The 15,833-nt window shown below is 50.5% G+C and overlaps 2 protein-coding genes across 2 annotated transcripts in view; one reads left to right on the top strand and one right to left on the bottom strand.

Moving 5' to 3' along the window:
• The window catches only part of ANKHD1 (ankyrin repeat and KH domain containing 1), an 85,110-nt gene extending 70,586 nt beyond the window's left edge, over positions 1-14,524 (top strand). The window contains 8 exon segments of the mRNA XM_031060591.1: positions 172-1,787; positions 6,640-6,834; positions 7,909-8,160; positions 9,117-9,292; positions 10,217-10,381; positions 10,834-10,880; positions 13,960-14,133; positions 14,304-14,524. Coding sequence (XP_030916451.1) covers positions 172-1,787; positions 6,640-6,834; positions 7,909-8,160; positions 9,117-9,292; positions 10,217-10,381; positions 10,834-10,880; positions 13,960-14,113 — 2,605 coding nt within the window. The 3' untranslated portion in view covers positions 14,114-14,133; positions 14,304-14,524.
• A 572-nt stretch (positions 14,525-15,096) lies between these two features.
• SRA1 (steroid receptor RNA activator 1) lies at positions 15,097-15,816 on the bottom strand (the record flags this gene model as incomplete). The annotated part of the gene is made up of 2 exons (XM_031060576.1): positions 15,097-15,537; positions 15,648-15,816. Coding segments are annotated over 2 exons (411 nt in total), but the record flags the coding sequence as incomplete, so codon positions are not given.
• Between the last annotated feature and the right edge of the window lie 17 nt (positions 15,817-15,833).

Genomic DNA, 15,833 nt, shown 5'->3' with positions numbered 1-15,833 from the left:
TGCTGACAGTCAACTTCAAAGATAATCCTTAAGATACACAGAAGTCAAGAAATAACTTACTGCAGTAAACTTACAATAGAGTTACAGATCAGAATAAGATTGAAGCTACAGAATGTTGCACAAAGTGGGGTTTCCTTTTGCAGGAGATAAATCTGTTTGTGTTTAATCTAGGGGTGGTACAGAGTCCACGCGATACGCAGTGCAACTCATCAATGCCCTTATTCAAGATCCTGCCAAGGAACTGGAAGACTTGATTCCTAAAACTCATATAAGAACCCCTGCTTCGAGTAGCAAATCAATCCATGCAAACTTTTCATCTGGAGTCAGCACTGCGACTGCTTCCAACAAGAACTCCTTTCCCCTGGGAGCACCACCTCTGGTCACGTCGCAGTCATCAACACTCTCGACTTTCCAGCCTCCTAACAAATTAAACAAGAATGTCCCAGCCAACGTGCGCTCGTCTTTTCCAGTGTCTCTTCCTCTCGCTTATTCTCACCCTCATTTTGCCTTGCTGGCTGCTCAAACTATGCAACAGATCCGGCACCCTCGCTTACCTATGGCCCAGTTTGGAGGAACCTTTTCACCTTCACCGAACACTTGGGGACCATTCCCAGTGAGACCAGTTAACCCTGGCAGCACGAACAGCTCTCCAAAGCATAACAGCTCGAGTCGTGTGGGTAGTCAGAATGGCAACGTTCTGCAGACAGAGTCTCCCGGGTTAGCCACGTCCACTTGTCCCGTTACCGCCTCGTCTGCAGCTGCTTCCACGCAGCCTCTGTGTGTGACCAGTAACAGGACTCCCTCCTCGGTCAGGAAGCAGCTCTTTGCCTGCGTCCCCAAGACAAGCGCTGCAGCAACGGCCATCTCAACTGTGACGAGCACCTGTAGCACTCTGCCCTCAGCTTCCTCAGCCCCCGCTAACAACGGGCAAGTGCCCACGGCGTTTCTGCCATCTACTGCTCCGCAAGCGCAGCATTCTGCCCTGAAGGCAGACTCCTTCTCAGCTGTCTCTGCACCCAAGGAGAAGGTGCCCACCCCCGAGCAGCCTCCGACCAGCGCGTGCCCGCCAGCCTCAGTCACAAGCAGTTGCAGCGTGTCAGCCAGCAGCAGCTCTGCGGGCACCGAAACGCGCCCAGCCGGCAGTCCCGCACCACCCAGCAGCGCGCAGGATGAGGCTCTGCCAACCAGCATGGCCGAGCTCAGCCCTTCCATGTCGATGCCTTTTTCATCCAGCTCAGAAACTGCTCCTTTAAGCTTAGCATCGCCCAGGTCAGTTGTTGCAGATAATCAGGACAACAGTAACTTACCTCAAGTAGCTGTACCAGCACCTCGAGTTACTCACAGGATGCAGTCCAGAGGTTCTTTCTATTCAGTGGTACCAAATGCAAACCTCCATCAAGATCCTCAGTCTATTTTTGTTACGAATCAAGTTCCTTTAACACCTTCTCAAGGTCCACCTGCTGCAGTGCAGCTTTCGTCAGCCATGAACGTTATGAACGGTTCTCAGATGCACATTAACCCAGCAAACAAATCATTGCCTCCTGCCTTTGGGCCAGCAACGCTCTTCAATCACTTTAGTAGTCTTTTTGATAGCAACCAGGTGCCAGCTAACCAAGCGTGGGGAGACTGTCCACTCTCTACCCGAGCAGCAGCTGACCCATCTTTCACTGTTCAGTCTACCTTTCTGAATAACTCTGTGCTAGGACATGTGGAAAACGTTCATCCCGACAACTCCAAGGCTCCTGGTTTCAGGCCACCTTCCCAGCGGGTTTCAACTAGTCCTGTAGGTAAGTCATTAAGATCATGTTCTGGACAAAATCATTTCTTCAGCCGTTGCACTTTGATCATCATACTGATGGAGAAATAGTCTACAATGACAGCTGGAGAATGTTCATGTAATGAGGATGGCCTGTTTTTTCCAAGTGCTCTTTAAAATGCTGATTATTTTTTTTCTTCAGCTCTTCTGGGCTGTTAGGAGTTGGGAAGATTGCAGATGTTGCATTGCTTGTCCTGTATGTGAGACAGCAATGCTCCCACCTGCTTGTAGTGTAGCATCAATTTTAGGTTTTGGGTTGGAATGGAGCACAGTGTGGGGTGACACCAAACCCGAGGACTCCTGCAGGTTCCAGCTGCAGCAGTGACTGCATACAGGTGCTCCATATTGTATGTGAGACTCCAGCTTGACTCAGTGAGGGGAAACTCTCTGTGCCTTTTGGTTCTTGATATGGCTCTGGGATTTTAATAAGCTTACTTTGTGGAGCTTATTGGTGTGCTGCTGTGTGGGGTGTTTTATTCAGATGTTCAGTACAGCAGTACTAGCACATCCGGATTTGTTTGGAATGGGTTATGAACACTGACATTGAGCTCCCTGCCCTTGCTGAGCTCTGCCTACAGGATTTTTATCTTCTCAGTGTTCAAACTATGTTGCAGACAACCAACTGCGCCCATTAGGGTGAAGGGACCCTCAAGAGATCTCTTCTGTGCCACCCCTTTGTGTTTGCCATGGTGGCTGTGGGGTGCCCTGGAGCTGGGTATCTGGAGAGCCTTGCTCTGGAGTCATCCTTGGCCACACAGTGGGTGTTGGGTGTTTGGGCTAAAGCTTCAGGACTTTAATGCTGGGCTGGGACAAGTCAAGTAATTAGACTTTCAGATTAAAAGAGAAGGGAGCATTTGGAAGATGTGATGGTAAGGAAAGTAGATCTTCAGCATTCCCTTTCCTCTCAGTTGCTTGACAGACGTGCAGGACTTCTGCAAACCAGAACACTTCTCTCTTACTGCCTTTAATCACAAAACTGGGGTGTTTGCTGTGACTGTACTTTTCTCAGTTGTTAAATTTGGGTTGTACTGCTCTGCAAAGCAAGGGCACACCTAGAACTCTGTGCCACATCCAGCCTCAGTGCAGTATGCAGAACCAGATGTGTCAGATGAAGTAACTGGACCTTGTTCATCAGAGACTGTTACTAAAGAGCTGCCAGACCCCCAGCAGGCTCCAGTACCACTTGACAGTGGCTCAGCTTTTCCTCTGCAGTGCTCTGAACTGGGCTTGGCTGTTGCTAAAATAATTCTTGGGGAAGTAAACTTATGGCAAATGGGATTTGCTGATTTCCCTGATGATGGCATCCTGCATGTGCAAACATGGGTGACAGGGACTTCCCACAGCAGCAAAGTATTTTGCTGTTCCCTTATGTTAAGATCATCTGTTTGTAATGGGGGAAAACTTCTTGTATTTCTACTTTATATATCCTTGTATACTTTATATATCCTTAAGTGACTGTAAGTATTTTAAAAACAGTGTAAATCTGTTTCTGCCATTACAAGGGTTAGGTAGATAGCCAAGGAAAACTCACACAGTTGACTTTGGGAGAGATATGTGTGAAGTTCTCAACTGAAGCTCAAAAATATTTGGACAGAGCACACTTTTCCTGAGTTAGGATTTGATTAGGATATTGCAAAGTGAAGAAAACCTGCAAATAGGAAGTGTGCTGCTAAAATTGTGTTGGGCAGGAGGTGACAGATTAGTCAAGTTCTAAGTTGATTCATTTAATGTCATTTTACTTCCTGCTGCTTTTGATCACCTTTGTTTCAGAATCTAGATGTCTCAGGAGTAGGGGGGTTAAGGGAGCTTGAGGATGTTTGGAAGGTGTGATAGAGAGGAAAGGAGTGATGAGGACTTCTCTGTTGCCTTCCCTCAGAGCTAAGTGTGGTCTGCCCACCCCTCTCATTCTCCAGCTTGTCCCAGGGGAATGTACCTTGCCCTTGGCTCAGGCCCCAGGGTTGGCAGAGCTGGGGACTCCCATGGCTGTTTGCACAGGGCTTGGTGACAGGGTTTGTGAGGTTTTGAGAAGGGGGAGAAGGGCTGGTTGCTGCTCATGCTCTGCCCAGCAGCAGCACAGTGGACAGGGAGCAGCCAGGGCCTGGCCTGGCAATTCTGGGTGGTCAGAGGGGTTGGGAACAGCCTCAGAGCAGGTGGACACCCATCCTCTGGTCTCAGCTGGGGGAGGGACACCTGAGGGAGCAGAGGTTTGCATTTGGTGCCTCTCTTACACAGTTGGCCCATGGCAAAATTTTCCACAAATCAATATTTCTAAGGGATCACCTCTAAACTGATTTGGTGAAGATTTAATATAGTTTGGGTGTGCACTAAACCAGCTTCTTCTTAACAAGTTGTCACCTCAGGGTGGAGTTCAAGTAGTCTGTTTTTCCTGTTCATGGGTGAGCTCAGCTGCAGCTCGAGTTTTCTCTGATTCACCAGTTCCTTTGAGGCACAGATATCTCTGCAGATCTCACTGGCTGTGGATCCATTCTGGAAATGGCCTATTTGACTCACATTTTTAGGTCTCTTGTCCTGGCAGTTTGCAGTTGAGGGCAGGCTTAGCCCAGCCATGGGAGGAGGCTGTGGAGAAGACCTAAACTAATCTGCTTGTTACTTCTGTCCTCTGCATGTTAAGGAGTCTGAGACCTTGCTTCTTAAAAGAGATCACAAACTTGAAATATGCCAGCTTAGGAAGCAGGACATGAGTATGGAACTGCATGAAATGGTTGAACTCTGTTTAACACTGAGTAACCAAGTGTTGTGGCCCTTTCTGTAAACATGCAGGTGATGTTGCAGTAACCAACATCTACCTGGGATCTTTGATAAACTGATTTTTAAGCAGAGTTTGTGTGAGATCAATACACTCCTCTCAAAGGTCAGTTATGCATTCAGAGAGCAATGAGGAGTTTGAGTTCATAGCCTGGGTAAGTGCAGAGTATGGTATTGCAGAAGATTTTAGTATTAGAAAACCTGATTTTTTTGGTAAGTACACAAATAGGAAGCTTGTTATTGCAGTCAGGATTTGGTAAGTTACTGTTCAGAATAACCATTTTTAATATTAAGCAAAGTTTTTCATCCACTTTTATGAAGGACAAGATAAAGTTTAAAAGTTTTCTTTGTGACCTGACTCCTGGATTTTTGCATCTCTGGCTGTCACACTCCCTTCAGCCCATGGAGCATATCCAGCAGGGCTGAAGTGGTCCTGACTGTCCAGTCATTGCACTTTACAAGCTGTGTCCCCAAAAGCTGTGTACCCACCAGCCTCCTGAGCCATCAGAAGACAGCTGGGCATCCCTCTCCTGCAGGAGAGCTGCTTTTGTCCCAATCCCTGCCTTGTTCTCTGTCTGGGAACCCAGCAGCACCCAGGGTATCAGCAGCTCTGTTGCCCTTCTGTCTGGGGCAGATCTGGGTGGTTTGCCAGCCAGCTGGCAGTTTGTGGTTTGGTGTGTGATGGAATCAGTGCCCGGGGGGGCTTTTGGCAGCCAGGTTTGTGGATGGAGGGGTGCCCAGAGTGTCCAGTCAGTGGCTCCACAGCTGCCCAGGGAGGGCCTGGCTGCAGGCACTGCTGTCAGCTCAGGCCTGAGCTCTGTGCTGGAGCCAGGCTGCAGCTCCAGACAGCTCCAGCTCAGCCACACTGCAGCCACAGGCACTGGCATCCTCCTCAGAGTGTGGAGTTTGTGCTGTGACAAACCCAGGAAGACTGTCCTCCCATGCTGGGGGTCCCTCAGCTAAGCAGCCCATGTTCCAGCAGCAGGGGGATGTGTTTCTCCTTGGCTGTAAGGGAGACTACTCAATTTAACCTTTGGGCTAGTGAGAAAAATACCTCCTTTAACTCCAACAAATAATTTCTGTCCATGTGAGCAGGTTGGATCTGGCACTTCTGGAAGGAGTAAATCAGGTTGACTTGGTTGATAATACTGGGGGAAAAGACCTGGCTTTCAGGAACTGTCCAGGCACTGAAAGGTGCCCCTCTAGTTTCTCACCTAATGTACTGCCTGGCAGCACTGCTGTTTGTGGTGGGGTGTGTGTAGAGATAACCTTCAACCTCACTCTGCAGCAACATAGGCTGGTCCTGGTTGTGGTCATTTTGAAATGTTTAAGTGGTTTTGAAACTAATCTTGTTTAATAGGCCCTTGAAACTAAACCCTAAACTCAGGTGAACATATGGCCATGCCCATTTCTGCTTTCAGGTAATAACGTGTGATAAGAGCTTTTACAGCATTTTGGATAAGTACTTAAAAGCTTTGGCTTATAAAAAAACTGTAATTCACCCTTGCTAGTAATTTTTGTGGGACTTTGAGCTCTTTCTCCAGGTCTCTCTTCCTCTCACATGTCCCTGGAGGAAGCAGCCCCCTCCCCTGTGGTGCTGTGCCACGCCAGCCCTGTCTCTGTGGCCACAGCGTGCTCTGACTGATCTCTACATGAAGGTGTCTATGGGATGGCAAAGCCCATCCTGCAGAGAACTGCTTCCCTGCTGCTGGATTCCCCTGGGACTTTCACAGAGCCCTGGATCCCTGTTGGATTTGGGTGGCTTTTTGTAAGCAAAGATTGTGGCCACTCCCAGTTTTCCTGCTCTGACCTCCCTGCTAAGATCATTTTCTTTCAGTGACCAAAGGGATGGCTGTTTTTGTTAAAACTTGAGGCCAAACCAGAGAGCCTCCAGAAATGCCTCTGCGGTTTCTAAGGGAGAATCATGCACCTTACCATGTGCAGATGCCCCCTACGGTGATGAGATGCTTTAATTATATTTGGAGCACTAGCTTTCTCTGGTGCTTTGAAGCAGGTTCCCAAAGAGAGATATTTAATCGAATTTATGTTTATTTCAGGCTTACCCTCTCTAGATCCATCCAACAGCTCTACAACTTCTTCTTCAGGTCCTTTGACAGGCTTTTCAGCAAACATACAAGGAGCACGGGTTTACCTTCAAGGGCCAGCGCCTGTTGGGACTCCCAGCTTTAACAGACAGCATTTTTCACCACATCCTTGGACAAGCGCAACAAATTCATGTAGGAACTTCATGGGTCTGTCTTAGTTAACTATAAATTCATAGCTATTGTCTTTAGTAGATTTCTAACTTGAGGGGAACTTACCCAGTAATGCACAAAATGCTTTCCAATTGCTTTTAGCAGCTGTGAGGATGGTGTGCAAATCCCAAGCTGTGCTTTTTTGTGGGGCTTTTCCCATGCCACTAGTTCTGGTAGCATTACTAAAGGTGTATATGGGCAGAAAAATGAGTCACTGTAGGTTCTTGAGAGGAGAGAGCAATGAAGCTGTGGGGGAGTGGAGGTGATTACACCAAGCTAAAGATGCCCCTCTAAGTAGTATGAGTGCAATATTAGGTGAAAATGTCATGTTTGCCATGGTTTGAAGTTATACTTGCCTTTTTTTTTTTCTTTTTTTTTTTTTTTAATTGGGATCTGGAATTATACTTAAAATGTTCCAAAATCTCTAAGCATCATCCAAGGTAACAGTGGGTTTTCCTCCTAATGGAAAGAACATGGAAGTAGCTTTACAGAAAATATGGGTCTTTGATTCAGAGTCTTAGCTGAAGAGGTTTTTCATGTCACTGCATGCAACTTCATTGCCACTCTGAGTTTAAGAACCAAAATGTTTAAATGAGTGCTCAAAGGAAGTTGGATTTACCAAGGAGAGTCAGTGACGCTTCTGAACTTGGCGGGACTTTATGCTCTTGGGTCACACCTGTGGCTTTGGGAAGCTGTCTGATTTCTCTTCTGCTGGAAGTGGTGGATACCAAAACCAGGCTGCTTAGATATTTATGGTATTTGGCTGATGTTTTCACCTCTTCCTGAAACTCTTCCATGTTTCTTATTCTTTCTTGTAATTAATTTAGATACACCGCTATGTCATGAGAATATCATGATTCTGATGGCTGAAAGCATTTGTGTTATAATGTGGATTTTAGAGTTCAAATAATTCTTAGATAGAATTTCTGTGAAAAACTTGAATACTTGCCAAAAAAAGCCTTTAAAACATTTTATCGTATGCTTTGAGATAATATTGGGGAAATAAGTGGGATGGCATTTACGCTTGCTACTTTGTGTGTCATTAAGCAAGAGAAATACTCTCTTCAGCAGGTGAATCTCCTATCCCATCAGTTTCCTCAGGATCATCTTCGCCCCTCTCAGCTGCTTCTGCCCCTGCTAACTTGGGCCAGCCAAAATCAGGTAACACCAACCCGGACAGGAAGGTGCCGCCTCCCATCGGGACCGAGAGGTTGGCCAGGATCCGCCAGGGCGGCTCCGTCACCCCCACGCCCCTGGGAACCAACTTCACTGCCCCCGTGGGCCACAGCGGCATCTGGTCCTTCGGCGTCAACAGCGTGTCTGGTGAGTCTGCTGCACACACGCTGCAGGGCTCTCGGAGGGATGTGTCTGCAGGGAGGGTTGGAGAGGAGGAGTAAAGCTCCACAGTCTGTACTCCCTTGTGGAACATCCTCAGGGAGAGTTGCTGGCAGTGGTGGGAGAGCACAGGCTGATGGAAACGCTGTGGTTTGCCCTCCTGGTGCTGGTGGTTCTCACCCGCCTGGATCAAGGCACCAGACACTTGTGAGCCTGAAATGGTGCAGAGACCTCATACAGAGTCCTCTGAATGATCCAGAGCTTAGAGTAAACAATTTCTATCTGTTAAGGGGGCTGTTTCCAGGCCTGACTGTTAGCTCTCTCTGTCCAGGTTTCTCTCTTGTTTTCCACTCACATTTTACAGTGTCAGCCGAGGTGCAGCTGATGCACCCAGGGACACAGAGCTGTGGATGCTGGTTTTTGCACTGATTTCCTCATGACTCTTGAACAGTATGGGATAACTTCTGTTCCAGGCAGCCTTGGTTCCCAAAGAATGACTTTGAAACAGCTGAAGTTTTACGTTCAGTTTCCTGGTAGTTGGATTTTGTGGAAAGGAGGAGGTGCAGCATTTGAGGTGTAGAGTGTTTCCATTGGTAACTTTCAATACAAACGTTTGAGTCCTGCATTTGTTATATGCTTCAGTGAAGCCCTCCACACTTTGGTTAACTCGTGTCTCAGCATTGCTGTGTGTTTTCAAGAAAAGCTTGTATGTGCTTACAGGTAGTGTTGGGAGCTCTGTTGGATTCTAGCCATTTTGCAGTGGACATGTGGAACTCACAGTTCGTGGTAGTCCCCATCTTCTCCACCCTTGTCTGGATACCTGAGATCCCTCTGTGGCTGTGTGTTTTCAGGGTGCCTTTGGGTGGCCTTAGGTGTGTGCAGCTGCTGAATTCTACTCAAGTGTCTGCAGTGAGTTTCATCAGCCATTTTTCATCTCTTTGCAGAAGGCTTGTCGGGTTGGTCTCAGCCTGTCATGGGAAGTCACCCAATGCATCAGCAGCTGTCAGACCCGGGCACGTTTTCTCAGCATCAGCCAATGGAGAGAGATGATTCTGGAATAGTGGCTCCCTCGAATATTTTCCACCAACCTATGCCAAATAGTTTTGTGGATTTTTCTAAAGTAAGTTACAGAGAGTTGGATTTATTAAATGACCAGTGCCTGACTTTATTGCATCTCCTGTTCTGCCTGTTCACCCTGTGTGTGTGTGCCTTTGCTGCCACTGCTTGTTATCCCAGTCCTGAACCTTCTTTCATCCCAGAACTGACCAGAAAAGGTGCCCAAGCCTGGAGGCAGGTCTAAACAAAGCCAGAGTCTGTAGGTTGCAGATATTCTCTGGTCAGTAGCTGAATGCCTTCATCACCCTTCAGTGTTTTGTCTCTCAGAAGCTCAGTGTCCTGGAAATATTTCACAAAGCTTGCCCAGCTCCTGAGGGTGATTACAAGTTTGCTTAATGCTTTCAGCACAAAGCATGGCCACAATGCCCCATACCTTCCTTAGGGAAATGGCAGGAGGAGGGGACTCCCAGCATGTTTCAGAAAGAGCCATAGCATGTAGTCTTCCCATCTGTGTGGCAAAGCAGAGCCATTTACACACAGGAATAGAATTCTCCTAATTGCAGAAAGGTGCTCTGTAACTTGCTCTTTCTGAATAGGCAGAATTATTTTAGATGGCCATTAGGAATAAGGGAAGATCTTCAACCCAGTCTGGTCAACTCAGTGCAGCCCTGTATGCACAGTGGCTGTCCTGTGCTGCAGAGAGGAGGGAACAGTGAGGTCACAGTGTTCAGCTGCCCTGGCTTTGTGGGCTTACCTGAAAATTCTGTGTGTGCTGCAGCCTTTGCTAGGTGTAAATTCAGAGAAATGGCTAAGCTGGCTGGAATCTCCAGCTCTGAAATCACTGTGTTCCACATTCTGCCCCAGTGTTCCCTGACAGTGCTGAGATTCCTGCCAGTAGTGGAACATTACCTATGGAGGAGACCTGGCTCTGTCTGCTCCTACATGTCCCTTCCCCATGTCCCTCACCAGAGCTCTCTTGTCCCCTCAGGGCCTGCCCATCTCCATGTACGGCGGCACTCTGATACCCTCGCACCCTCAGCTGGCAGATGGCCCAGGAGGGCCCCTCTTTAACGGGCTCCATACTCCAGATCCTGCCTGGAATCCCATGATCAAAGTTGTCCAGAACTCAACAGAATGTACTGATGCTCAGCAGGTAGTGTGGCTGTCTTCTCCCACCTGTGTTTTCCTGGGGCTTTATGTGGTGCTGTGAGACCCAGTTTTGGCTGGGTGACACGTTTGGTTTTTTCTGTTCCTTGAACCTAGGATTGAGGTTGTTTGCATGACTTTTCCCTGCAATGTGTGTGTATGTGCATGTGTTCATAAAATATCCATGGTGCTGTTGATACCAAACCTTCCAGGTAAAACAAGCAGCATTTCAAGACTGCTCAGCCAGGTAATGGACTGGTACAAGTGAGAGGGTTTATTTCCATACTCGGCACCTTGCAGGTTGTCAGTCAGACCTTGGCCAGAGCTGAAGAGCTCCTGCCTTTGGACAGTCTGGTTTATTTTGAGGGAAGCCTTATGCTCGCCCTCAGTGGTAAAACACTGTTAAAGGAACCTTTATTTGTTTTTATAATAGATTTGTCTTTTTATTTCTTGCTGTAGATTTGGCCTGGCACCTGGGCACCTCACATTGGAAACATGCATCTCAAGTACGTCAACTGATTTAAGGGGGTCTGTCCTTTTATAGCCTGGTTTGGGAATCTTTATGACCTTGAAGAACCCTGGGGATTGTTTTCATGTGCCTAATTAAGAAATTTTCTGTGGGCTGTAACAATGGAATCTTGATTGCCCGTTGTATAAGAACAAATTGACTTACCTATACAAACTGATTCTGTTCTCCAGTTAGTTTAGCCACTTCAAACTTAAAAATCAGACAAAACTAGTGCTTTTTGGCTAAACACTACTGAATGCTCCTTGTATGCAACAGAGAACTAGCTAATGACATGATTTTGACCTTTTAGGATGGTATAATTGTTTACAGACTTACAAGGAAAAGCTGAGTAAATTTCATGTCGTATAGTGGCTCTACTTTATGTAGCCTGTATTAATGTGAAATATTTACCTGAATACTCAATAAAAGGCAAACAGCATTTATAGGTTGTGTGTGAGAATTTTGGAAAGGGCTGTATGTTATTGTCCCCAGCAGCTGCTGCCGTGCCTGGTGACAAATCTCCCCAGGGTCACGTCCTGAGCACGTGGAAGCAGTCTGGTTTGGGAGAGTTTGGAGCCACAGGGGTCTGCAGAGTTCTTGCTCCTGCCACTTGTGAGCCTTTTATTGGTGTGAACCTGCTTCTGTGTTATGGTCTTTTCCTTCTGGATTAGTTCTGCTGCTTCTGGCACTTCTGGCAGGTGTCACCTGAGAGATCAGGTTTTGCCCAGGGCTGCAAAGAAGAGCTGACAACAGTGACAGGTGAATGCAAGGTTGTTCACCTGTCAGAAGCAGATCTTAGAAAAGTGCTTCCCATTAGAGGCAAATGTAATAGGTTCAGTTGTAAGCTTCTTGTGATGCTGTGAATCTGCTAAGAGCTCCTCAGGCCCTTTCTGTGAGGAAAAAGAGGATTTTTGCATGCTGCTTAAGATGTACGTTAGCTCCTGACCCAGTTCTCCACTTTCTGCACTTGGACTGTGCTTAGTTCTGCTTTTGCTTCAAAGCAATGCAGTAACTACATGGAATCCATTACTAAGCAGGAGATTCCAATGCACGTAATGTCTAATCCAATGGATCAATCTCAGACCAGGTGGAGACTTCATCTTCTTCCACCTTATCCAGACAAATCCTTACATGCAGCAGCAGAGTTCCCCATAAAAGCATAAAGAAGTACTGAAAACCCAAAGTGCACAAGCAGTATCTATGTACCACAGGCAAATCAACCTTGGAAGCACTACTGGATGGTTCAGATATTGCTCTTGGTGTTTGAGGATGAAATTTAAAAAAAAAATTGAACTGCTGCTGCCCCAGTGATAGTGCCAACACCAAAGGAGATACACACAGAATGAGTCACAGAAAGGTTTGTGTTGGAAGTGACCTTAAGGTTCACCCAGTCTGATGCCCTGACATGGGCAGGGGACACGTGTCAGCAGCAGCTGTATTGGAAACAGTGTTGTGGTGCAGTAGGTGTGTGCTCTCTGGGGCAGGGGCAGGGTTTCCACTTCTGTGTGGTCCTTGGCTGCAACAAGCAGTGCCACCTCCTCCTGCCCCATCCTGGGGAGCCACTGTCTCCCCATCCTGGAGGGCTGCAGCTCCAGGGCAGGTGGCACAGTGTGCTCCATGACACCAGGGGGCAAGACCCAGGATGGGGATGGGGATGGGGCTGTACCTGGAACAGCCTTGGCCACCCCAGCCCTGCCTAACGGAGGCAGCTCTTTGCTGCACAGGTCCCTTGCTGGGTTCTTCCCTGCACAGCTCCTTCCCTGAGGACATGGGCATTTGCTCTGGGCACCAGATCCAAGTGGCCCCTGCAGCCTCCACTAAAGTGGAAAAGGGAACCCCCAAGTTTTGTAGGAAGATCCTGCTCGAAGTTCAGACCATGACTGCCCCGTGGTTACAGGGGGGTACAGGCAGAGGCAGGGCCTTGTGCTTTTGGTGGCAATGCCAGGGGCTGGTGAGTGCAGTGCTGGTCCCTCAGGGCAGGCTGCCTGGATCCAGAGAAAACGTGGGGGTAACTAATGCCTGAGGACACTAACTGTGTCCACTTGAGCTCACCAGCCCTGGGTGGCAGGGCTCCCCCAGACCTGTCCTCCTTCCCTCTTCTGACCCTCTGGGTCAGCCATTGAGCAGGTCCTTTTCCTTTGCTGTCTGTCCTCAGGGAACCGTGTGCCTCATTCCTGAGCTGGCCATGTTTGGGTTGAGCCCCAGGTGCCCACCCTGTGGGCACTGACTCTGTCTGTGCCTTCAATTAAGCTGCTCTGGGGTGAGAGCCCAGCCTGGTGCTGTGGAGCCATGCAGGTGTGGGCTCTGTAAGATGTTTGCAGTGCCCAGCAGGAGCTCCGGGCTCACTGGCACCTCAGGCAGCAGCTCTGGGCTCCTGGAACCCTGGGCTGCACCCTCTGCCAGAGCCTGGCAGGGAGCTGGTGCTGGGCTGCAGGGAGGGATGCGCAGGGGACAGGGGACAGCAGGGCTGCAGACATGGCACACAGGCTGGTGCCACCTCAGGCATTGCTGGCAGGCAGTTGGAGCATGGGGAGGAGGCAGCATGTGCCCCAGGTGGACACTGCACACCCAGCAGGCTGGAGGAGAAGATGTCCCATTGAACCCAGCTGTTGTCCTCCTGCAGGGAGCAGCAGGGGGCTGGCTGAAACAATGGGTACAGGTCCCCAGGGTGCCCATCGTGGGATACCCAGCCCTTGCTGCTCCACCCTGGAACAGAGTGCCACACAAAGCTGTCACTGCCTGGCCAGCAGGCCGGGGCCTCGTTGTGTACCCCAGGACTGGCCCTGCCCTGCAGGCAGCACAGGGGTGGCCTGTGTTGGCCTTGGGAGGCTGGACCCCCTCGTGCTGCATCCTGCAGAGCTCTGGGAGCCTGAAGGAGAGGAATTATGTGGGGAATGGCTGCTGAGCAGGATAGGTGTCACAGGCTGCCTTTTGGGAAGCCAGATGTGGTGGCTCCCGAGCCAGATGTGTCCATGAGCCATGGCCGAGCACTGGGTCCCACCCCCTGCTCTGGGCCGAGGTGCTCAGGGCAGGGGTGGCCTGGCCAGCAGTGCCTGACAGCCCCCTGCTTTTGGCAGGTACCCGCATCATCTGCGACCGCAAGTTCCTGCTGGAGTGCAAGAATTCACCCGCGGCCAGGACCCCTCCCTGCTGCCTGCCCCAGACCCCCGGTGTCACATCCCTGGCCCAGTCCAGCCTCGTCAAGCTGGAGGAGCTCAAGGAGCGGAATGAGAGCGAAGAGGCCATGCCAGGTGAGCAGCCCAGGGCCACAGCCCCTGCCCATGGACCACCTGCCCAGGGCATGGCACAAGGCGAGATCCCAACCTGGCCCCACTTCCAGCTCCTGCTTCCCTTGCCTGCCCTTGTCTGCCGAGTCAGCCCCATCCTAACCCTGGTCCTGTATCCATCCGTGACCTTGCAGATCAAGACCAGTTTGAGATGGACATCTGAGTTTCCATCTCCCCGTCTCCAGGCCATGGCTGGGCCTGTTCCTGGGCCTCGTGGAGGTGCTGGCACCGTGACCAGCTGGCTGCAGCCCTCTCTGATGCTGGGGATGGACGTGTGACACCTCAGGCTCTAGCACAAGTGGCTGGTGCAATTGCCTAGGAGCTCATGCTTGATCAATAAACACCGTGAAACCCCTGTGCTAACATGGTGTGTGTCTTTGTCAGGGCTCAGCGGGGTCCTTACCCCCAGGGAGGGGAGGTGAGCAGCACCAGAGGGTGCAGAGGGTGACCCTGCAGGTAGTGAGGGCCTGGGGCTCTGTTCTCAGCTGTGGTGGAGGCAGGTGGTGAGGCCATCCCATGAACACGAGGAGAACAGCACAGTTAACACCTGACTGGGCATGTGTCTATCCCTGGACCTCCCTGAGGTCACCCACGTCTCTTGGGTTCCAGACTCTGAGCTGTGCCCAGATGGGAGCCAGGGCTGTGGCTGCAGCACAAACCCTGCTCACGCTAGGGGCTGTCGGTACATTGGCCTCTGCAGCCAGCCCAGACCCCTCCTGCAGCAGGGCTGGGCCAGAGGAGGGGCAAGCTTTGCCAGCCAGTGCAGCAGGGACACACACTACTGCCTGCTCCAGCCAGATGCTGAATTCTTCCCCTGACATGCCCAAGCCTGATGAAGCAGCCATGGCCTCACCCAGCATTCCCATCTCCTGCTGACCCTGGGAGCCCCAGGACCTGTCAGTGCCAGAACCCTCGGGGAGACTGTGGGAGGGGGCAGGTTGGTGCTGTTTATTAAACATAATGAATCGCCACTAAAATGTCGCAATGATTAAAATCCCCTTTTCCTGGATGAGGATTGGGAGGCAGAGGGGGTGCCCAGACTCCCTCCAGCAGCAGGGGCCCTGTTCCTGCCGGTGGCTCTGGGTAGGGACTGCCCTGCTCACAGTCCACAGCCCCATCCCTGCTGTCAGGGCTCCTCCTGCTCTGGCTCGGTCGCGAGTTCAGTCACAGGCCCAGTCACGGGCTCAGTCACAGGCTCAGTTGCAGGCTCGGGGTCAGCGCTGCCATCCATCTGTCCGGTGGGCAGGTCCCGCGTCTCAGCGATGAGGCGTTTGACGCCCACCATCCACTGGCTCACCTCGTTCACGTGGTCCACCATAAGCGAGCGGTGGATCTCATCAGCTGCATCCCAGTGCTGCTGCTGAAGCTCTGCCAGGACAGGGGGACAGCCCCGTCAGGGGCGCAGGATCCGCCTTCCCGCGCGTGCCTCTGCCCCAGGGCCTGCTGCTGGTGCGGCTGCAGCCCGCTTCACCCCATACCTTGCACCAGGAGGTTCATCCTCTTCCTCACTGGTGCCGACAGCTTCCCCTGAGCCCACGCGTCCTCCAGCACTGTCAGCCGCCGCCCGATGTCATTGCACACTTGTTTCTGGAAGCAGAGGTGAGCTGGGAGTGAGGGGGATGTGGCCCCGCCAGCTCTGGGGAGCCCCGGGCAGGGGCGGCTCT

The sequence above is a fragment of the Geospiza fortis genome, unplaced genomic scaffold (assembly GCF_000277835.1).
Source record: "Geospiza fortis unplaced genomic scaffold, GeoFor_1.0 scaffold413, whole genome shotgun sequence".
NCBI lineage: Eukaryota > Metazoa > Chordata > Aves > Passeriformes > Thraupidae > Geospiza > Geospiza fortis.
The sequence above is the reverse complement of the archived record's forward strand: the minus strand, read 5'-3'. Positions and strand labels throughout refer to the sequence as shown.